This window comes from Mastigoproctus giganteus, chromosome 6, assembly GCF_048544385.1.
Source record: "Mastigoproctus giganteus isolate SK-2022 chromosome 6, ASM4854438v1, whole genome shotgun sequence".
Lineage (NCBI taxonomy): Eukaryota > Metazoa > Arthropoda > Arachnida > Uropygi > Thelyphonidae > Mastigoproctus > Mastigoproctus giganteus.
Genome location: NC_143580.1, coordinates 15783546 through 15807535, shown reverse-complemented (window position 1 = coordinate 15807535; position 23990 = coordinate 15783546). Strand labels below are relative to the sequence as shown.

The window sequence follows — 23990 nt, the reverse complement described above, 5'->3', positions numbered from 1 at the left end:
GTCTTCTCTTCCTCAACCACCCCTTTATCCATAGCAGCAATTTGCCTCCAATGCCACACTGCTCCAATTTGTGCAGCAGACTTCCATGTGCAACAGTATCAAAAGCCTTTCTAAGATCCAAGTATATAATATCAAAGTTATTCCCTGCATCCAATTCTTTTGTGACTGCATCATAGTATCCAATCAAATTGGTCAGGCAAGACTTCCCCTTAACAAAACCATGCTGTGGCCGAGCTATAACTGAAGTCTTGTCTAGATGATCCTGCAGTGCTTCTTTAATTAGTGCCTCCATTAATTTTCCTGGAACAGAAGTTAAACTCACAGGTCTATAATTACTTGTGTCAGCCTTTGATCCTCCTTTGTGAATTGGGGTAACATTTACACATCTCCAGTCTGTGGGTACCTCCCCTAAGTCCAAGGAAGCTCTCATAATTATGGCTAAGGGTTTGCTTACTTCCTTTGCTGCCTCCTTTAATATAACTGGATAGATCCCATCCACCCTAGGTGCCTTTCTTGTCTTTATCTTCAACAATTTCTCCTCCACTTTACTCCCAGTTATTACAAGATTCTCTAGCTTACTGCCAGAGTTGAATACACCTCTGGCATTCCCCTCGCTGAATAACTCCTCATGTGTGAATGTCGATGCAAAATATTCATTTAGTTTGTTAGCTACCTGAGCAGGATCATCAACAGTTGACCCATCGATATCAAGTGGACCAATCTGATTCATCCCCTTCCTTCTAGAGTTTACATAAGTAAAGAATTCTTTGCTGTTTTTCTTTGCATCCCTTGCCAAAGATTTCTCGTAATCTGCCTTCGCCTGTCTAACCTCCTTTGTAACTTGGTTACAGATCAACTTATATCTATCATAGACTTCTGTGTCACATGTTAATTTATATGTATCCCATGCATTTTTCTTCTCTGCCACATGTCTCATTAGTTCATCTGACATCCATTTAGGCCTAAACCTTGAACAATATTTCTTAGTTGGTATGTAAAGCCTAGTAGCTTCCAAGATAAGTTCTTTGAATGCTTCCCATTTTGAATTTGTTGTTGGTAACATCATCAGTTGGTCCCACTGTATAGAATTTAAATACTGTCTCAGTCCATCGTAGTCACCTTTACGAAAGCAATAACCCTTCCCTTTACCCCTAATGGTAGTTACCTCTTTGAGTAAATCCCACTTCAGCACACTGTGATCACTGCCACCTAGTGGTTTATTTATTAGAAGTCATGTAATTCTCAAAAAAGATATGTGAACATGTCTAGCAATCTAAATGTCATCAAAGATGAGCATAGAGCAATAACCTTTTGTTTATTGAGAAATGTTTGTTTGTTATTTGGTTTTTAGTAGCATTAGCAACTAAGGCCATATTGCTCCGGGGATAAGCGGTGGTCATTCCCTGACCTTTCTGCATCCTCCGTATTTGGTGGTCACAGGCTTGAACCCCAGTCTAATCAATCCAGTCTATGCACTGCTGCTCCTGCCCACCTGGCTACCACGGTGCCTCTATTGAGAAATAAGACAGGACTGAGTTTTATAAGGAATTAAGTTAACTAAGTTTCCTTCACCCGATCGAACAATTACACAAAGATCATTATTTAAAGAATTGGCAGTGGATATACAAGAAGTTTAAGTTTTTTTTGTACAGTGCAAGGTTTCTCAAACTGGAAGGTAGTATTATTATTAAATTACAGCTGCTCAGAGCGAAACGGATACAAAAATATAGATTGTGACAAGTTTAATGATAGGAAATATACATATTTTAGATTAGATACATACAAATAAAAGCTTTCAGTTGTTTAGTCAACCTTCTTCAGTTAAACTGACAGTTAGAATGGAGCATGAGGGGGTGTACTGCCAATCTTGTACGTGAAGTGCGTGATTAATTGTTGGATGTTGAAGCCTGTGGCTGTGATGTATGTGGACGTGGCCAGCATTTGTCAATGGACAGGATTGCTGTTTCGGTGATAGGATGGACTTGTCAACCACTGTTCCTGTTCACTGAGGTATTGGAGCATTTGATGTTTAACGACTCCAACCAGGAGCGTCGCCGATAACGGCGGGACTTATCCACAATCACAACATCGCGGTGTGGGTCAATGTCGTGGTGGGTTGCCCAAACGTGTTCAGCAATAGCTGAGTGCTCCACATCCTCTTTATCCCATACTACCCAAACCTATCACAACAGGTTTGTAGAATCTTAAAATCACATGGGATAAAATGCGTAAAACTCCCAGGCAGAAAATTACGATACCTTCTCTAAGGTAAAAACACCTGTCCCCACCCTACTACAAAGCGGATTGGTCTACCGCATCTCTTGCCGTGACTGCACTAGCTGCTACATCGGGGAAACTGGGAGACGGCTCGAAAAACGCCTTTCCGAACACAAAAGAGCAATCCGCTTAGCGGATGTGGAGCACTCAGGTATTGCCGAACACGTTTGGGCAACCCACCATGACATTGACCCACACCATGATGTCGTGATTGTGGATAAGTCCAGCCATTATCGGCGACGCGCCTGGTTGGAGTCATTAAACATCAAATGCTCCAATACCTCAGGGAACAGGAACAGTGGTTGTCAAGTCTACCCTATCACCGAAACAGCAATCCTGTCCATTGACAAACGCTGGCCACGTCCACATACATCACAGCCACAGGCTTCAACATCCAACAATTAATCACGTTGGTATGAGCAAATTACCAGAAGAATAAGGAAGTTAAAAAGCAACATAAAACAGACGCAAGCTCAGGAGAACAGATTTTGAAAACAAGTAGAAAAATGACAAAAGGACGTGAAGCTTTCTTAGCATCAAAGACTGTGGGAAACATTATGTGGACAGTGTTTGGCACAGTAGGAGGTGATTTACCAAGATCACTGATACAGGAGTTGGTAGAAAACTATATTGGATCATCAGGTTGTAACAGAGGCAGAAACACAGATGCAAAGGAGTCATGGCCAATAATTTGGCAAGAGTTGTTTCTTGTTGACTACTTCAACAAGAAGCAAGTATTCTACTCTTAGTCTGCTCAAATTTTAGAATTGTCATCAGTTTTTGTGTAGGCAGAAAACGAAGCTGAAGATCTGAATACAAGCCAATTGCAATTGTCTTGAACAGCTTTAGCAACATTTATTGGAAAACCAAGGTTTAGATAAAGGAAGAGATTTTAGGGTGGAATGCAAAATAGATTTCAACCCTATAGGAATACCAAGGAAAGGAGGAATAGATGAATTTGACAGAATGGGAGAAGGTCAAAAAGAGGAAATTCAAGACTAGGAAGACTCTTACAAAGAATACCAGAGTGGACATATGCACATGTGCCAACTTTGATGCATAAGGAATCACAGAGTGAATAATTGGGGGGAGGGGACCAAAAAGTGGTGGTTGAGGTAACCAATAACTGAGATTCGGTCAGAAAAGAATAAGTAAGGCACAGCATATTATAGGTGGAAATAGATGTCACTGAGATTTCTGTTTGATCCTTCATGATGGCGGGACTGTTAGTAATCCTAGGTATAACCCCCATGTAAAAGTCCTGAAATACGGCACCTAGCACACTGTGGGCAACCACCCAGGTGCAACCCAACATAAGCAGGAGTTAAGGTGTGGAGCCTGCACCACACAGAGCAATGGGGCCCTCTATGTTACAAGGCAGTATTAGGTGGTAGTTGAATCTCATCAACTGGTGCAATACCACCACTTTGCTTATTGGAGCCTTGCAGGTTGGTTGCTAGTTAGTACACCAGACGGAACCTATTAGTAACTCTCTAGGAGGCTTCCAGATCAGCTAGTGTATAATTTCGCTGCCTCTACTCTGCCAGAGAGTGACTTGAAGGAGTCTGAGTAGTATGTATGTGGGGGGCATTGTAGGGGCCACGTTATGTCAAGGAGCTGGGTATATTCTTACCATGTGTACGCCATATCCAAAAATTTCATTACTTCATACAGTGTGTTCTTACTATTGAATACACCATGAATTGTCAAACTAATAGAACAAACTTATCTGCGAAAACATTTAAACCTCCCAAATACTTCCTCGTTCATTTCACAAATATACGTGGTCTCAGTTGTAATCTGATGTCCATTTCTCCCAAAAATGATGTACAAATCCCATGTACTTTTTCTGACAGGATCTCAGTTATTGGTTGATTCAACAACTGCTCATCTCAGTAGTCTGAATTATTCACTGTATGATTCCTTTCACTTCAAAGGTAGTACTTGTGCATATGACTGTTCTGATATTCCCTGTGAGAGACTTAGCAATTTGGAATCTCCACTTTTCAATCTTCTCTGGCTTAAAACCTCTCTACAACATTCTGACAAAATCACTAATCAAGAGCAACTGATCAAAAGCCTTTCAAAGGCTTTTGATCATGTTTGGCATAATTGTCTTCTCTAAATAAGCTTCCATCTTATGGTTCGCCAATTGGGTAGCTAGTTTTCTCTCTCACCGCTCACTGCAGGTGATGGCTCTTTGTCTTCTAACTTCTCCACTAAATGCTGGTGTTCCCCAAGGTTCAGTTCTTTCTCTCACTCTTTACCTCTTGTATATCTTTTTCCCTTGTATACCTTCTTCCATTGACCGGAAATCCTATCCATAGTTTTGTTGATGATAGCACATTGCATTCCACCTTCCAGTTTGAGAAACCTTGCTCTGCTGAAACAGTTTCAATTTCTTAAATGCTGATCTCCAGGTAATTCTACGGGGGGGGCAAAGGTAACTTAGTTGATTTCAAACCTTCAAAAAATCAGTCCTGTCTTATATCTCACAAAAATGATTCTTCTGCTCCTATGCTTTTCTTTGATGATACTCCAATTTTTAGGCAAGACCATATACCTCTATTGGGGATCACCACGACTTCTAATCTCTTCTGGCATAAGCACATTACAAATATTTCTTTCTCCGAATCTAAAAAAAACTGAGGTTTCTCCTTTGCTCTCGGCGTTACTTTTCCAAACAGCTGTTCACTCTGTACAAATCTATAAATCACAAATCCGCCCTACCATGGAATATTGTTCCCACATCTTGGGTGGTGCCCCCCCAAAACCTCAATCAGGCTTCTAGATTGTATTCAAAAGAGGGCAGTTAGGCTAATTAATGACTCATCTCAGAGTCTCTTCACGCTCTGTCTGATAGACGTTTTGTTTCTGCTGCACGTTTTTCTATAGATACTTCCATGGGCACTGTGTTCTGGATTGGCTTCTGTAATTACCACTCTCTCTTTCAAAGCAGTCCGAACACTTGCTGCAACCAATCAACATCCTTTTACTGTCCGACTTCAAACTCACAGAACCAACTTTTCTTTCTTCTACCTTATTTATTCATTCATTCAACTTCTGTTTCCTGGAACAACCTTCCTTCATACGTATTTCCTGATAATTATAATCCACAGAAGTTCAAGTCTAATGTCAACAAATATCTTCTTTCACCTTCTCAACCTCCAACCCATGCACGGTATACGTTCTAATACCTGTCAAGTTTGGGGTTTTTACTAAAAACAAAAAAAAAAAAGGCAAATTTTTGTTTCTGGGCAGAATTGCAGACACTTTCAAATTTTACCCTAACTCGTGACTTTTTTTCAACGTTGACCTGTGCTTGTTAAGTAAATCTGTAGATCTCTTATTCATTAGTGCCAATGTGTATAAACAATATCATCTTTTGTGCCCTTAAAAGATGATAATCTACTCTTACAACATCATCAACTTTTGCCCCTCGCAGACACTGCCCTGGTTCTGTTCCACCTATTCTTTTTGCATAATATATTTCCTGTTTCCCTGACAACAGAGTCACTGATAATAACTAGCTCCTGTGGGACCAGTACATTCTGCCTTGGAGATTGCCACTGTGTTGCCTGATACAAAAGAGTGAGCTCTGGGGTTGAGTTGAGCAGCTGGGAGCTTGATATTAATTCCCCTCATATTAATTTCTTCTAGGGCATCTACCCTACACCGCAAACTCTCATAGATGCTCATCAGAATGCTGAGTTGGCACCTAATTTCTTCACATTTTGCATCTAGAACACAAAAAGGCATCCTCCTTGGATAGTCCTGTTCCAGACAGGTCCACAAACATTTCACACGTCACACATTTTTTTAGACTAATGCATTGGAGAATCTCCCCTTTGGTTCCCCCCCCCCACCAAGCACAGCATTCCCACTACTTTGTGCTCATTGCTTTGCTGCTCTAGTCTGGGTCAAGATTCCATTAATACAATTTAATTAACAATGAAATTTAATACGATTAATAAATTTAATTGACAATACTATACTAAGTTAACAGATTCCTAATACAGTGCTACATATTACGCTATACCTTATGCTACCAAGTTTGCGATATACGTTACACTACACCGTATCGATCTAATATACTATAACAATGGTGGCAAGTTTCAAACAGTACAAGGCTCTACGGATACTAAGTATTAACTTGCAAAATCAGTATCTAAATTCTAAATAAACTTAGGAGCATAACTAGGACTAAAAAACTACTTCTAGAACATATAATTAATATGAAAATTAAGTCAATAAAACAGCAAAAATATAGCTAAGACATCTGTTTGCTGGAGCTGTAAAATGTTGTTTGTAATTGTTTTCACTGAAACAATTGAACACACCAAGCTATATTTTTAATACAAGAATGAACAGTTCCCAAGCCTCTGTACAAGAAGTGTGAAATTGAGCTAGAGATATAAGCAATTGTTAAAATTTAAGAAATTCTGTCAACATCGAAAAGGGACATGAAATTATGTTGAATATATATATATATATATATATATATATATATAACATTTCGTTTTTACAATGAAAGCATTCTGAAGCCTCCCATCCTTTTATAGGCCTAATAAATGTATCTGATATCAAATTTTTCACAAAAGTTGATTTTATACTAGTCCCTCTACTTACTAAAAATTCAGTACAGTCAGTCAAAATGGTCAAGTTATGGGAAAATAAATTCAATGATTGTGTTTCTTATGTGGTTAAGCATTAATCAGTTTTATTGCGATAGATTAAAATCTCACCTGTCAAAACTGTGCTGAGCCATCTCTGCTACAAATCTTCCATCACCAACTACTTGAGCCATTCTCCCCAGTGCCTCTCCTGCTGCACATCTCAAAATAGGATTTGAATGATTTAGAGTACCCTATGAAAATGGATCCGAGCAATATGAATGTACTACATGTACACATAATAATTCCATTACTATCTGAATTTTTATCTACTGTAAGCTTAAGGCTTACTTAAAAAAAAAAAAAAAAAAAAAAACACTCGGGGAATGAACACTTATACAGGTATGCCGGGAAACATAGCAGATATATAAGGACGGGTTTCAATAGCGTTAAGTTAGTCAGAGAGTCGGGAAGAGAGTTAGAGAGTCAGGAAGTGGAAGTCAGTCGGGAAGAGATGTCGTGATAGAGTATGTCGGGAAGTGAGAGTGATACAGGTGGAGTTAAAGGAGGAGGTAATTCTGGAGAGGTAGTCTTGTCTTAGTAAGCGTAGTCGTGGAATTATTGGAGATAGAAATTAGTCGGGAAGTGGCGAGATTTTGCTGGATTTCGGAAAGGAAAATTTGCCAGCTAAAGGAAAAGGGTTATTCGGAATCAACCAAGTTAAAAGCAGCCAAGAGGAGTCGAGATGGGTCGAAGGGAAGTTCGGAATTAAAAGCCAGATATTAGATGTGGAAGCCGTCACAGATAGTGCGGGAAGGTCAAGGAGCTGATCCTAAAACACTGAGAAGTAAAACTTATTGTAAGTACTGTTTTATATTATTGTTTCTAGTCATCCTAAATGGAAAGGAAAGGCATTCTGAAATCCTAAGTATGATTAATTTGTCTAGCCTAAGAAATAGTTGGAATAACAAGTTGAAGGTTGTAAAGGAACTTTTAGTTAGTTTAGAAAAGAGGTGTATACTGTATGGAATTATTGTAATTGTTTTTCCCAGAGGGAAACTTCTGTAAAGGAGCTCTTATTCTGTTTAGTAAAGAGATATATTGAATGGATTTGTTGTAATTGTTTTTCCCAGAGGGAAACTTCCGTAATATGAAAAGTTTTGTTGATAAATCTTTGTACGTATCTAAGTCAAGTTTCTATAATTAAACATGTTAAATTTATCCTGTGTTGTTCATTGCCTCACTCAGATTCTAGCTAAGAATAATAGTAATCCTGAAATTTCTGAAGCAGTCAGTGGCCCAAAAGGATAACAAGAGTTACCTATAATTAACGTAAGAAAAGCAGTTGCATACAATTGGCGAGCTGGAACAAGGGAGAAGAGCGGACGTTACAAATAAAGAGGGTGCTTACAATTGGCGAGATTGCAACTACACTACCAACCAGACAAAAAAAAAGTGTACATATTATTGTTTATACATTCAGAATACATAATTAAATAATTCCTTGAGTGAGATGACAACAGTTGGAATCAAGCATTAAATATAGTAAAACCTCAGTAATTCAGACTAACACAGAAGAGAGAGAGTCTGGATTAGCGAGACAAGTAAAAAATTATAGAACTTTTTTTTTTAAATGAAAACTCAAAATATGAATGGAATTTGGAACCTATATGCAGTGCATGGGCTGAAGGTTAAGAAGACAGTAGATATCTACTGGCATTAGATTTGAATTTCTATACACTGTAATTTTCAAAAATACATGTGAAGGAAGGCTGCTGAGGAGAAGAGAAGCAGAAGGGATAACTAATTAAAAGGAAAAGTTAGTACTGTGATTGGTTGTAGCACAAGTTCAGACTGGTTTTTAAAACAGAATGGAAGAGAGCAGATGCCGATTCAGAGGAGTAGTAACTGTAAAAGTATCTAGAGAAAAGGCATTTATCAGAAACTGAACATCTATGAGACAAAGAATGGAGAGAGAGACTTTGTAAGAGATAGTTCATCAACACACATATAGTACTATTAGCAGTTGCACTTTGACAAAATCCATCCACTGTAGTGGGAAGATCCCCACCCTTTTATGTATTTGATGTAAATGAGATGTTAGTGTGATCCTGGATTAATTAGAGCTAATTTCTATGCTAAATAAGTGTTAATTACCGTGACCCACCAGATAAATAGCCACTGTTATAATCAACCAGTGATTCACTGGTGTTCATACATATTTGATGTTGTTTCTGTCATGATTGTTTTTAATGTGCAATAATGACTAATTAGATATAATTTCTGTCAAAAGCTGCAACAATCTATAGGAAGTCATTCCTTATGGCATTGATATAATTGGGAGAATAATCTCCTGGTGTCTTTTTATCTTTTATGTGCTGCAATAGAACATGATTTTTTGGTCCTTAGTTTGGAAAGCAAGTTAACATATCACTGTTAAAGTTTCATGTTCCTTCTTGTGGTGTAATAAAATATGAAAATTATTTAGTAAAATAACAATAAAATAAGAAAAAAAACCCCATTTGTAATCCAAAAAGGCTTTTTTTTTTTTTTTTTTTTTTGGTAGTTGTTGGCGCATAGGCTTCTGTGGCCATAATGCACCTCCCAAGGTTTTTGCAGTACTTTGATCCAAGCCCGAGACGGGAATCGAACCTGCGACCTCTGGGTTGTCAGGCAGGCACTTTACCCACCCGGCTAGCCCGGTCGGCCCAAAAAGGCTTGTTCAAGGGCAAATGCCTGTATAAATTTTCCCATCAAAATTCTTTGATGGGAAATAATAACCCCCATGTAATAAAAATTCATTATTTCTATAAAGCACAGTTGACATAAAAAGTACAGGAGGGTATTTCTGCATTTTTGAGTCTTATTCATACATAAACTGCAACTTGTTTATAAGCTAGGAAAGATAATAACAACTTGCTGTAGTAAAGAGAAAACTCTATGAAGTACATAGCAATCCGTATGCTGTTCCAGAGGGAAATGTTAGAAAGCAGGGCTGAAACATTTAAAATTTTTAAAGGAAAATAAAGTAATTGAAAAACTGCTAAATTTTGAAATATGTTATTATCAGAGCAAAATTTGACTCTGATAACAATGTCTATCGAAATAAAGAAACAAAATTGTATTTGTAATATAAAAAAAAGGAAAAGAACAGATTATCATTTTTGATTTGACACATTTCTTCTTGACTCAGTCAAAAATTAGACAAGTAAATTGCAATATAGTATAATAATTTAGTATTAGTAATGGCCGCATGGTACAAGAAAGCCTATGGCTTATGCTGCACCAGCCAAAAAAAAAAAAAAACCGAATAAAACAATGATAAAAAAAAATAATAATAAATAAATAATTAATAAAAGAAAAGGAAATTAAACCTATCATCCTATGCGCTTTCCTCACCCAAAGGTACTATCCAGATGACCTTTGAATTTTCCCAAACTGTCAGCCTCTACCACCCATGTAGGCAACTTATTCCAGTGATTTATAACTCGCTGGCTAAAATAAAACTTCGTGCAGTCCAATCTAAACATTTCCCCCCATAACTTGGAATTTATGTCCCCTAGTTCTAGCATCATTTATAATCTTAAATTTCGTCCTCATTCATTTTACTGATGCTTCTCAGAGCCTTAAACACCTCAATCAAATCTCCTCTAAGTTGTCTAGTTTCCTAACTCTGCAACCCATATATTCGAAGTCTTTCTTCATAAGGACTCCCTTTTGCCGATCTCACCAGGCGAGTTACCCGTCTTTGCACCCTTTCAAGAAGCTCGATGTCTTTCTTTAGGTGCGGTCTCCATACTTGAACACAGTATTCCAAGTGTGGTCTAGCAAAAGCCTTATATAATGGGATTATTACGTCCCTATCTCTACTTGCAAAAGTGCGATAGATCATCGATAGGACACCATGGGCCTTCCTTGCAACCTGTTTACAATGCTCAGAGAATTTCATGTCTGACTGTATCGTAACACCCAAGTCCCTTTCCTCCAGTACTGGGTTTAGTTGAACTCCACCAAGTGAATAAGTTATTTTGGGATTACTGTTTCCCAGGTGTAATACCTTACACCTGGGAAAACTTGGATTAAAGCATAGATGCCATTTTTCTGACCATTCCTGAAGTCTATCTAGGTCTCTCTGAAGAAGCTCAGCTTGACAGTGATCATTAACTACTCTACCAATTTTAACACCATCTGCAAACTTAACATCACACCCTCTATCCCTTCATCGATGTAGTTTATGAAAATTAAAAACAACTGTGGTCCTAATACTGATCCTTGGGGAACCCCACTTCTTACATCAACCCAATCTGAGGAATAGCCATTTATCACAACCCCCTGCCTCCTGCCCTGAAGCCATCCTGCGATCCATCTAAGGATTTTCCCATTGATTCCAACCTGTTCCAGCTTATAAAGCAACCGCTCATGTGGGACCAAGTCAAAAGCTTTGCTGAAATCTAAATAAACAATGTCGAAATTATTCCCTAAATCCAGCTCGTGAGTGACCCTTTCAAAATAGCAAACCAGATTTGTTAAACATGATTTTCCCTTTACAAAACCTTGCTGAGTATCCCTGAGAATTTCAATTCGATCCAAATGATCCTGAATTCCACCCTTGATCATTGCCTCCATGATTTTCCCTACCACTGAAGTCAGACTGACAGGTCGATAATTTCTCACTTCACTCTTAGAGCCACCCTTATTATGGGAGATACGTTGGCACTTTTCCAATTCAAGGGAATCTCCCCAGTCTAGTGATGCTCGCATAATTAGCCTCAATGGTTCAATGCACTCACTTGCCGCCTCCAGGAGCCTTACTGGCCTTTAGGCTCGAAAGTTTTTTCATTAAATAATCTTGCGAAATTTCAATATCATTAATTACATATTTTTCAACTTCGCTCCCACAATTTCCCATTGCCACAAAAGGTTTTTCATTTGTAAATATCGATGCAAAATAACTGTTGAGTTCATTTGCAATGGAAGCTGGTGTATTTAATACTATCCCCTTTCCCTTACGTAAAGGTCCGATCTGGTTTGTCTTGCTCTTCTTGGCATTTATATAAGTGAAGAATTCCTTATCTCCCCTCTTTGCTCTGTTTGCTAGTGATTTCTCATAAACTGCCTTTGCCTGTCGAACCTTTTCTGTGGCTCTATTACAGATCATCTTGTAGCTGTTATAGGCTTCAGTACTTTTTATTGCTCTGTAACCTTTCCATGCCACCTTTTTCTGCTCAAGTAATGTGGCAACTTCACTATTCATCCAACTTGGAACCCGCCTTCTGGAGCATTTTTTTTAATGGTAAATACGCATTCAAGGCATTTGTGATTAATGTTTTAAAAGCATTCCACAGTTCAATTGTATTCATTCGCTGCGCGATATCTACCCAGTTAATAGTGGCCATGTAGTACCTTAAGGCATCGTAATTTCCTTTTCTGAAATTAAAACCAATTCCTTTGCCTTTTACTACTGCTATCTCTCTCTCTCTCATCATCATCCACCGTAGAATTCCGTGTTCACTTCTTACTACTGGTTTCTCTACTGTCAGCCCTGTTATGTCATCTGATTCATGTGTGGTGATGATGAGGTCTAGGATATTCTTTTCTCTAGTACTTTCCCTGACATGTTGATACAAATAACAGTCATCTAGTTGATTTAAAATTTTGTTCCCCATGTCGAGTTTCCTTCCCATTTACTCCAATCAATTAGAGGCAAATTGAAATCACCCTTAATAAGACATTGACGCTTACTTGCCCATTCCATTTGCATGTAGAGGCTTTCGTCATAATCTTCACAATCACCTGGTCTGTAGATTACTCCTACTTGCATTATACCTTTGTTTCCAACTATCTCCAAACATGCTAATATAGAATCATATGGATTCTATATTAGCATGTGAAACATCTGAATCCAGGAAAGCTATCGTCGCACTCAGGCTGCTTCTGATAAGAAGCATTACCCCACCACCCCTACTATCTACCCTATCCTTCCTAAATACATTATACAAGCTGTACTAAAACTCACCATCCCCAATTTCCGGGTGGCACCACGTCTCCGTAAGCCCTATTATGTCCGTGTTACTGGTTTTAACCAGCAGTTTGAATTTGCTCATTTTATTGACGGCACTTCTAACATTACTATATAAACAATTAAGACTTACTGCTCTTGTATATTTAACAACCCTAACACAACCCTTGAAGTTTTTTAGGCTCTCTTCCCTGGCATTAGCTACCCGCTCACTTGAAACGTTTCTGCCCCCAGAACATCTAGATAATATGTCCAGTTGGGGTAACAGATAAGAACTCTTGAGGTATGTGCAAGAGTTACTTAGACCAATATTATCAGATAAACGCATGTCAGTATTACCCACATCCTCCCCTAACTAGCAGTTTCCCTGAACCTTTAAAGTATCCTCAATAATACTGGCAAAAACTTTTGCACCACCTTTGTTTAAGTGTATTCCGTTTCTACAAAACAAATTCCTTCTACCTACAAGTGTGGGCCATGCTGATAGAAATTTCCTCCCTAAAGCCCTGCAGAGTCCTTCAAGTCTTGAGTCAATCCACAAGGCGTTTAACATATAATCCTTCCTATTGTGTCTGGGCAGAATTGCAGACACAGACATTGTGGCCTAGCTCACGGCATTTCCTCAGCATGGTCCTGTATTTTTACAACAAATCGTCAGATCGTGTATGTTTAATGTCATTTGTCCCCACATGAATAATAATATTCTCTTTACCCCCTTAAAATCTGACAATCTGTTGGTGACATCATTAATAGTTGCTCCCGGCAGACATACCCTGGTTCTACTCCACCTATCCTTATTAAAAAAATATTCCCCGTTTCCTTGACAATGGAGTCTCCTAATAAAACAATGTCCTTTTTAACCAGAGTAGTTTGCACTTGGTTTTTCTGTTTTGAGGCCCGAATCGGGTGTGCATCACTTGGTAGAATGCTGGAGTCTTGAGTCCCTGACGAGCTCCCGGATGCATTATTCTCGAGGGCAAGTACCTGTTTTTTCAGGGACTCAAATTGTTCCATCAGTGTACCAAATTGTAATTTAAGATCGGTGCACTCCTTACATCGATCACAAAGAAAAGAATCCCCAGGTGAGCTATGATTAGTCACCAGGTCGACCTTGGAAAACATTCCACAGGTTCCACAATGGATTAAATCTTGACTCACCCGTAAATCACCATCGGCTATTTCCGTGTGAGTGACGATACCCTGTGACGTGTTTAAGGCAGATCTCATAACTACCATTATAAAATTAGCCAAATATCAATGAAAATTAACTTTAAAAAAATATATCTATAATATTATTAAAATCAAACTGTTACAGGAAAACCTATAACAAAATAATCCAACAATATCTAAATAAATCAAATATTTAAAAGCACTAATCAACAGTAATCCAATCCACTTAACTGAGGAGCCCTGATGAAGTGCGTCTGCTCACCTCGACTGCCAACACTCCAATATGTTCTGGACAAGGCTATGCACAGATGGTTCAAAGGGTTTTTTTGGAGGGGGAGATCATACATATTCTGGAGACTTTGAAGGAATCCTTCTTGACAATCAGTGATTGTAGAGTAGAGTGCAATGGGAAAATAACTGGTAGGGAGAAATTTGTAACCCTTTTTAAGAACTGATTGGACATGAGAAGATTTCCATGCAGAAGGAAAAACATCAGTGAAATAAGAACATGTAAAAAGGCGACATAAAATAGAGATAACTTCAGGTGCACAGGTTTTGAAAACAAGTGGAAATATGCCCTCAGGTCTTGGAGTTTTTTTGGCATTAAGATTGTTCAGAATTCTTAACATTCTTCTGTCAAAGACCATGGAAAGCACTGAATAGCAGGTGTATGACATGGTACGGGGGAAAAAAAGAAAAAAAAGAAAAAAGGGCTCTGCTCCAAGAACAGTTTCAGAAGATTTAGAAGAAAAGTCCAATGCTAATAAGTCAGCTTTATTTTTAGCTATGAATGCAACAGAACCATCATATTTTAACAGATGGAAGCATTGATGAAAAGAAACTGCATGTAAGAAATTTTGCAAGAGACCTGAATGCTTGATTACTATTTTCACAAGAAGCAAGTTTCCAGTCATAGCCTGCTCAAAATCAAATTTGGATGATTAATAACTGTTGTGAGTTTTGGTGCCAACAGAAAACGAAACTGGAAATTTGGATACAAGCCAATTGCAATATACTACATTCTTACCTTGAACAACCTTAGCATATTTATTGGAAAACAGAGTTTGGATAAAGGAGAAGATTTTAGGGTGGAATAAAGAATAAAGGATTTCATCCCTACAAGAATAACTTCACTGACATGATCTGAATAAACATTAGAATTAGGGGCAAATAGTAATCCAAGCAAGAAAAAGAGGAACAGAAATCATGCAGATTATCCCATTTCACATTCTTGTAATCCCAATACCTTTTAACTTAAATGTGGCTGAGAATGAGAAGAGATCACTGTGATTCACAGTGATCTCTTCCAATAACAAGGGTTTTTGGTGAGGAAAGGATAAAGGACATTGGACACATGGTTAGGATTATCTGGTATTCCTGTACATGAGTTGTGTAAGGTCACTAATAATCACAGAAGCCTCAGTAATCTCCACAGCTGGGTCTGTGTAATTAGAAAACTAATGTCAGTTAAAGATGCAAACATTGATATCACCAAGGAAAATCACCTCATCATTAGGGAGGATGGACTGGATGGCAGTAGAACACATATGATGGAAAGAACAAAAAACAAGAAAATGTTTATATTCAAATAAAAATTGTAAACAAAGTTCATTCAAATCAAACAGAATACAAATAATATAATGCTTAGACAATATACTTTAATTAATCTGTTATACAGAAGGTATCAGAACAGTTTCTACTTTTGTGTAATTTAATGTTTTTCTTCTTCTTCACTTCCTAATTTGTTTATTGATTTTTACCTTCAAGCTACATGTATTATTTCTTCTTTTTCAGCATCTAATATACAACCTCATCTCATCTAGCTATTTTTCGTTGTCTAAATTATCTTTTTCACCACTTTTGTATAACATGCTGACACCCTTTATCTTTGATTCCATCTGAATCAATAACATTGTCACTGTTTAATAGCTTTTCCATGCACTTACTATTTTATTCTGCTTTATTTCACCACAACTTGCAATCCACTAAAAATAGCACTTTTAATGTCATTATTTTTAATATTGGCCACTATTTTCCCCCCTACTACTGTGTTCTCCTTGCCATCAGAATTGCCAAAAAAAAAAAAAAAAAAAAAAAACAGTCCAACTTTTTCCTCCGATACAGCTTAGTATGACTCTCTGACTTTTTCCTCCAATATGTTTACAGCTAAGGCTTATTTATTTGCATTATCTAACTATTGTTAAATAATGCAAATAAATAAGCTTTAATGTTTTCACTTGAATTTAATTTTTCGTTTTGGTTATTTTACTTATCTTATAAAGTGGTTATAAAAACCACTGCTGAAAAAAAAGTTCATTTTGGAAAAAAAAAAATCTGCTCTGCTTTTTTTTTTTTTTTTTTTTATTTAAGTACATATTTATTTACATATATATTAGGTTTTACTGTAATATGAAATAATTTTGTTAAGATTTTCAAAAATTTTAAATCATTCCACATTCATAACTACATAAAAACAAAAATATACAAAATTAGTTGTAATATGTTTCTTGCAATTCTTTATCAACTTCTCAAACATATAGAACGGGCCATTTTTTGACATGCTCTTCAGTGTGCCAAACCACAGCTTTTTTTCACCTACATATCATTACCGAATTTGTATACTCATGTTTTAAAGTGAGGAATTCCTTAAAGTTGTATAGGGCAAGATGTGAATTGCGGGTGGATGTTTTAGTAATGTACATCTGATGGCTGTTAGTGCCTCTTGTTCAAAACATGAAATCTAGCATTATCATGTATCAGAAACTATGGTCTATTCAACACCTTCAGCCCTTTTCCAATTTGCATTCCTCAAGTGAAACACAGAAAAATGCCTCCACCACTTGAACATTGATATCCTACTGAATGCACCAAGTCCATGAGCTGAATAAGCTCGGGCCACATTTTCCCAGCCATATCTTTTCCTGGCTTCACCAAAAATTCAATTACAGATCTTTGCTGTAAAGTGTATTGAAAAATCATTTGCATCCACCATAGTGAAATAGCTTTACTTTCTATGTTACAGCACAAACTAGAATATTATTAACCCAATACTCCTATTACTGACATGACATGCCTACCACCCCATGAAGCTTCTTAGAGTGCTGCACTGGGGTAGTAGGCAGAATGTCCAATCTTGGAACTTTACTTCTCATATATCTGCAAGCAATACTGAAGAATATTTTTCAGGATGATATTGATTCCAAAAATAAGCTGAGGTTTAAAATGGATTTTTTAAGCAATAGCCTAGAACAGTGGTTATGAAACTGAGTCATATCAGTTCAAGTGACATTTCAACAGTATTTTTATGTGCATGAGAACTTGAAATGTAATTCTCTTTTAGCAAACAATGTAACACAGAAAATCTTGAAAATTACCACTGATATTCAGTTTCAGTCTTCCTTCATATTTTATGTTATTATTATTGTGTGTGTGTGAGCAAGAATCATTATTACTAGAAACATTAAAGTTGAGCATCACTTAGTAGGAATGCTTCAGTGAAAAAAAGAATTAAAACGGTACGAGAAGCATAGAGAGTAAATATGAAAAATTATCAATAAATAAAATAGAAAAAAATAATAATTCACAGGTCCTCACCAACTGTGCCATGAGGAACAACTTGTATGCCAAAACTGATATGTTCTGTGCTTTGGCTAGCTTGGTTTATCATATTGTTTGTTTGTTATTTGGTTTTTAGGAGCATTAGCAACTAAGGCCATATTGCTCCGGGGATATGCGGTGGTCATTCCCTGACCTTTCCGCATCCTCTGTATTTGGTGGTCACGGTTTATCATATCAATTAACATAAATTCTTAACTTGCATAAAAATGATGACACGTGATATGAGCTTCTTTACTGCTAATTATTCCACTGCAGTACTATGAAATATGATAGGACCACTAAAGTTGAGCTTAAAAGTTATGGAGAGGCACACCTGGTAGACTTAGAGATTTGAGAAATTCTGTTTGGAAGCTGACTGCCTCGCTGGTATTTATTACACTGTCAACAGACATGCAATGTGCCAGACATCTAAGAAAGCTTTGTTTCTGGTATTGAGTGCCTCATTTTGTGGTGCCAGATTGGCTCCTTGGTAAACCAAGTATGGTCATGGAAGTGATATGATACATTTGGAAATACTGCTTCTTTCAGTTTGTAAAGTCTTGGAAATGTATTCCCTAATGATTTCCATTGGAATAGTTCCATCTTTCCATCAGATGCAATGCTCTATTTACCAGTTTGAGCCTGCGTTCAAACAAACTCTTCAGCAAGTGCTGAAGAGTTTGTTTGAAATGTTTAATGCACTTACACATTTCCCACTAGACTTAGTTGCTAAATGATCTTCCAAATGTCTGTTATTTGTTTATTTTCTTTCAGCAAAACAACTAAGGCCTATGTGACTGTGTATTCTGCTGTGAACTGCATATATCCTTGGTCAGTTCTAATTTTGCTAGGTGAAAAACAGTTTCAAAAGAGAAAACTGTAAATCTCATATGAGATTAACAGACATTATGTGTAAAAGAAAACTATAAAAATTCCCCACCCACCTTGAGAGGATTAGAACCAATGCTTTTTAAAAACAGTGAGAGAGGACAGTCATAATCATTGTGATATCCATGAGGGTACCAAATGTATGAAATTTGGAGGCAGACCAATAGTTCAGCTGTCATTCCATGTGGAATGGCTGGTAGAGCTTGGTCAAGTCACCAGCCAACACCAGTTGTAATTCCCACCATCCAATCCTTTGCTATTATGTCAAAGATCTTGCACGATGAGATTAAGGGCCTCTAAGACAGATTTCTGCACTCAACCCAAACAATGAACTGCCATTCTTGCAGGATCTTAGTTCAGCTAGTGACCCTGGAAATTACAGACAAGCATGAGCCTAACTTTAGTGGATAAGCCTGGGCTCAGACTTTGCCGCACACTGAATTTTTCCTCACATCACTGGCCTTGATCTGAATTATCTTTTTTCTCCCTTTTTAAGTATGATTTAATCGTAAACTTTACTTTTTGTATTTAAAAAAATTACATTAAGTATATTGCACTACTTTTATACATTGTACATACAATGAGTGTTCAGCACACATAATTTTGAGGGAATAAGCATAAAGTGGAATTTTCTAAATGTCAAGTAAATTTTACAGCAGCACTGGTCTGCTGGTAACACATTCTTAGAGACACAGGTACTTGTTTATTTTAGAAGTTTCTGGAAAGTGTCAAAACAATTTCTAAATTCAAATATGAAAATATTTAAAGGGTTAGTAGTAGTAGTAGTGGCATGTGATGCAAGAAAGCAAATGTATGAGCTTATGCAGCATCAGCCAAAAAAAAAAAAAAAAAAAAATCACACCATTCCCCCCAAATGCCTGTCCAGTTCCTCCTTAAATTTATTCAACCTATCAACTTCCACAACGACAGATGGAAGTTTGTTCCAGCAATTAAGCACCCGCTGGCTAAAGGCAAATTTCCGCACATCTATTCTACATCTGTCTTTTCTTAATTTGAATTTATGCCCCCTTAGGTTCGTAATCTGAACAAGTGGAAGGATCCCATCAGAATTCAGCGTGCTCAACCCATTCAAGGCCTTATATACCTCAATCAGATCACCGCGCAGGTGCCTAGTCTCCAGCCACTGAAATTTGCAGAACTTAAGCCTCTCTTGGTAAGAGGATCCCTTCATTCCCCTCACCAATCTTGTTGCCTTTCTCTGTACACGCTCAAGTAAATCTACATCCTCCCTAAAATGAGGCCTCCAGACCTGTACGCAGTACTCAAGGCGTGGCCTGACCATTGCCTTATACAGAGGGATAATCACCTCCTTTTCCCTGCTAGCAAAATTCCTATATATCATTGACAAAACCCCATGACCTGCCCTGGCAGCCTGTCTACATTGCTCAGAGAACTTGATATCTGACTGCACAATTACTCCCAGGTCTTTTTCCTTTTCTACCACCTTAAGTGTAGTACCACACAGTTGGTACGTTTCTCTGGGGTTACTTCTACCCATATGCAGTACTTTGCATTTGTCAAGGTTAAACTTCAGTTGCCACTTCTTAGCCCATCTGCCCAAATTATCTAGATCCTGTTGCAGTAGCACACTGCCATTACTGTCATTAACAACCCTGCCAACCTTTGTATCATCTGCAAACTTCGACATTAAGCCTGATATACCTTCATCAATATCATTGATAAATATACAAAACAACAGTGGACCTAACACCGAACCCTGTGGGACTCCACTAATAACATTAGTCCAAGAAGAGCAGCAGCCATTGATTACCACCCTCTGTCTTCTCCCACTTAACCATCGTTTTATCCATTGTAGCAACTTACCCTTAATACCATTCTGCTCCAATTTGTACAATAGTCTTCCATGCGCAACAGTGTCAAAAGCTTTCCTGAAATCCAAATATATGATATCAAAATTATTTTTTGCATCCAGTTCCTTTGTAACCACATCATAATATCCTATTAAATTTGTCAGACAAGACTTTCCCTTAACAAACCCATGCTGTGTCTGAATTATTGCTGCAGACTTGTGTAGATGATCCTGCAATGCATCTTTAACCAGCGACTCCATTATTTTACCCAGAACAGAAGTTAAACTAACTGGTCTGTAATTACTCGTGTCACCCTTCGATCCCCCTTTGTGAATTGGGGATACATTTGCACATCTCCAGTCCATGGGAACCTCCCCTGAGTCCAAGGATGCTCTCATAATTATGGCTAAGGGTTTGCTTAGTTGCTTTGCCGCCTCCTTTAATATAACTGGATAGATCCCATCCACCCCAGGTGCTTTTCTTACGTTTAACTTCAACAATTTCTCTTCCACTTTGCTCGCAGTTATTAGCATTAGCATTTTAGCATTAGCATTAGTAGAGGCATTTGATGCAAGAAAGCAAGCTTATGCAGCATCAGCCAAAAAAAAAAAAAAAAAGTAACATAAATAAATAAAAATAACCACTTCCACTTCACCCCTCTGTTCGTTCGAAATACCTGTCCAGCTGAGCCTTAAACTTATTTAGGCTATCAACTTCCACGACAAGGGATGGAAGTCTGTTCCACCCACCAACCACCCGCTGGCTAAAGGCAAATTTCCGCACATCTATCCTACATCTGTCTTTCCTCAATTTGAATTTATGCCCCCTCAGGTGATTTTTCTGAGCTAGAGGAAGAATCCCATCAGCATTGAGCATGCTCAAACCATTCAAGGCTTTGTACACCTCTATCAGATCACCCCGCTGGTGCCTAGTTTCCAGACACTGTAATTTGCAAAACTTAAGCCTTTCTTCGTAAGAGAACCCCTTTGTCCCATTCACCAATCTAGTTGCCCTTCTCTGTACTCTTTCCAGCAGCTCTACATCCTTCCTGAAATGAGGCCTCCAGGCCTGTATACAGTACTCTAGGTGTGGCCTGACCATTGCCTTATACAAGGGAATAATCACCTCCTTATCCCTGCTAGAAAAATTCCTATATATCATTGACAATACACCATGAGCTACTCTTGCAGCTCGTCTGCACTGCTCAGAGAACTTCATATCTGCCTGCACCACCACCCCCAGGTCCCTTTCATTCTCTACCACTGTCAGTGTAGTACCACAGAGTTGATACGCTGCTCTGGGGTTGCTGTTTCCCATATGTAGTACTTTACATTTGTCAATGTTAAACTTCATTTGCCACCTCGAAGCCCATCTGCTCAACCTTTCCAAATCCTGTTGCAGCAGCATAGTGTCAGTAGTGTCCTTGACAACCCTGCCAACCTTCGTATCGTCTGCAAACTTGGACATTAAGCCTGATATACCATCATCAATATCATTTATAAATACAGAAAACAATAAAGGCCCCAATACTGAACCCTGAGGGACTCCACTAATAACATTAGTCCACGATGAGCAGTGTCCATTGATTACCACTCTCTGTCTTCTCCCCCTCAACCACCCCTTTATCCATAGCAGCAACTTGCCTCCAATGCCACACTGCTCCAATTTGTGCAGCAGTCTTCCATGTGCAACAGTATCAAAAGCCTTTCTAAGATCCAAGTATATAATATCAAAGTTATTCCCTGCATCCAGTTCTTTTGTGACTGCATCATAGTATCCAATCAAATTGGTCAGGCAAGACTTCCCCTTAACAAAACCATGCTGTGTCCTAGCTATAACTGAAGTCTTGTCTAGATGATCCTGCAGTGCTTCTTTCACCAGTGCCTCCATTAATTTTCCGGGAATAGAAGTTAAACTCACAGGTCTATAATTACTTGTGTCAGCCTTTGATCCCCCTTTGTGAATTGGGGTCACATTTGCACATCTCCAGTCAATGGGTACCTCCCCTGAGTCCAAGGAAGCTCTCATAATTATGGCTAAGGGTTTGCTTACCTCCTTTGCTGCCTCCTTTAATATATCTGGATAGATCCCATCCACCCCAGGTGCCTTTCTTGTGTTTATCTTCAACAATTTCTCCTCCACTTTGCTCTCAGTTATTACAAGATTCTCTAGCTTACTGCTAGAATTGAATACACCTCTGGCATTCCCCTCGCTGAATAACTCCTCATGTGTGAATGTCGATGCAAAATATTCATTTAGTTTGTTAGCTACCCGAGCAGGGTCATCAACAGTTGACCCATCGATCTCAAGTGGACCAATCTGATTCATCCCCTTCCTTCTAGAGTTTACATAAGTAAAGAACTCTTTGCTGTTTTTCTTCGCATCCCTTGCCAAGGATCTCTCGTAATCTGCCTTCGCCTGCCTAACCTCCTTTGTAACTTGGTTACAGATCAACTTGTATCTATCATAGGCGTCCGTGTCACGTGTTAATTTGTATGTATCCCATGCATTTTTCTTCTCTGCCATATGCCTCATTAGTTCATCTGACAACCATTTAGGCCTAAACCTTGAACAATATTTCTTAGTTGGTATGTAAAGCCTAGTAGCTTCCACGATAAGTTCTTTGAATGCTTCCCATTTTGAATTTGCTGTTGGCAATATCATCAGTTGATCCCACTGTATAGAATTTAAATACTGTCTCAGTCCATTGTAGTCGCCTTTACGAAAGCAATACCCCTTCCCTTTACCCCTAATGGTAGTTACCTCTTTGAGTAACTCCCACTTCAGCACACTGTGATCACTGCCACCAAGTGGTTCATTTATCTGCAGATTCTTAATGCATGAAGAATCACTACTGATAATCAAATCAAGAGTATTACTCCCTCTAGTTGCCTCCCGAACATGCTGATGTAGAAAACAATCATCCAATAAATCCACAAAAGCCTTGCTACTGTGTGAGTGACCAGCCCCCGAATTCCAGTCAATATCTGGGAAATTAAAATCCCCCATTATAAGACTCTCTGATTTACTGGCCCACTCTATTTCTCCGAACAGTTTCTTATTATACTCATCAGAGTCATTAGGCCTATAGCACACTCCTACTCTCAATTTTGATCTCCCAATGCTTATGTCACACCAAACTGACTCGACACTGCACTGTCCATCGATGTCGACTGGCTTCACTTCCTTGGATTTTATGTGTTTTTTAACTAATAGCATAACCCCTCCTCCCTTCCTATCCTGTCTATCCTTTCTGTAGACATTGTACTCCCCAAATTCCAGTTCTGCATTTCTTATATCTGTGTGACACCACGTCTCTGAAATCCCCACAATATCTGCCTTTGATGTTTTGAGCAATACCTCAAATTCATCAAATTTATTTACTAAACTCCTAGCATTGGTGTACACACAAGTATACATGCACCTGTTCTTTTTCTTAGCTACCCTAACACAACCCATGTGTTTACTTGTACCCCAATGATTCCCAGCAGTCTCTGAAATATCCTGCATCTTATTTTCCAGGCTGCGGCTCATTCCAATAGAAGCAGTGCAAGAATCACTTTCACCTCTGCCAGTGGCTACTGTTAATCTATT

General features: G+C 38.3%; 1 protein-coding gene across 1 annotated transcript in view; it reads right to left on the bottom strand.

The window, feature by feature from the left end:
- Positions 1–23990, bottom strand: part of LOC150084004 (HEAT repeat-containing protein 5B) — a 406846-nt gene that overhangs the window by 174904 nt on the left and 207952 nt on the right. Inside the window, exon 20 of the mRNA XM_090375841.1 lies at positions 7023–7144. Coding sequence (XP_090231967.1) covers positions 7023–7144 — 122 coding nt within the window. The remainder of the gene's footprint in view (positions 1–7022; positions 7145–23990) is intronic.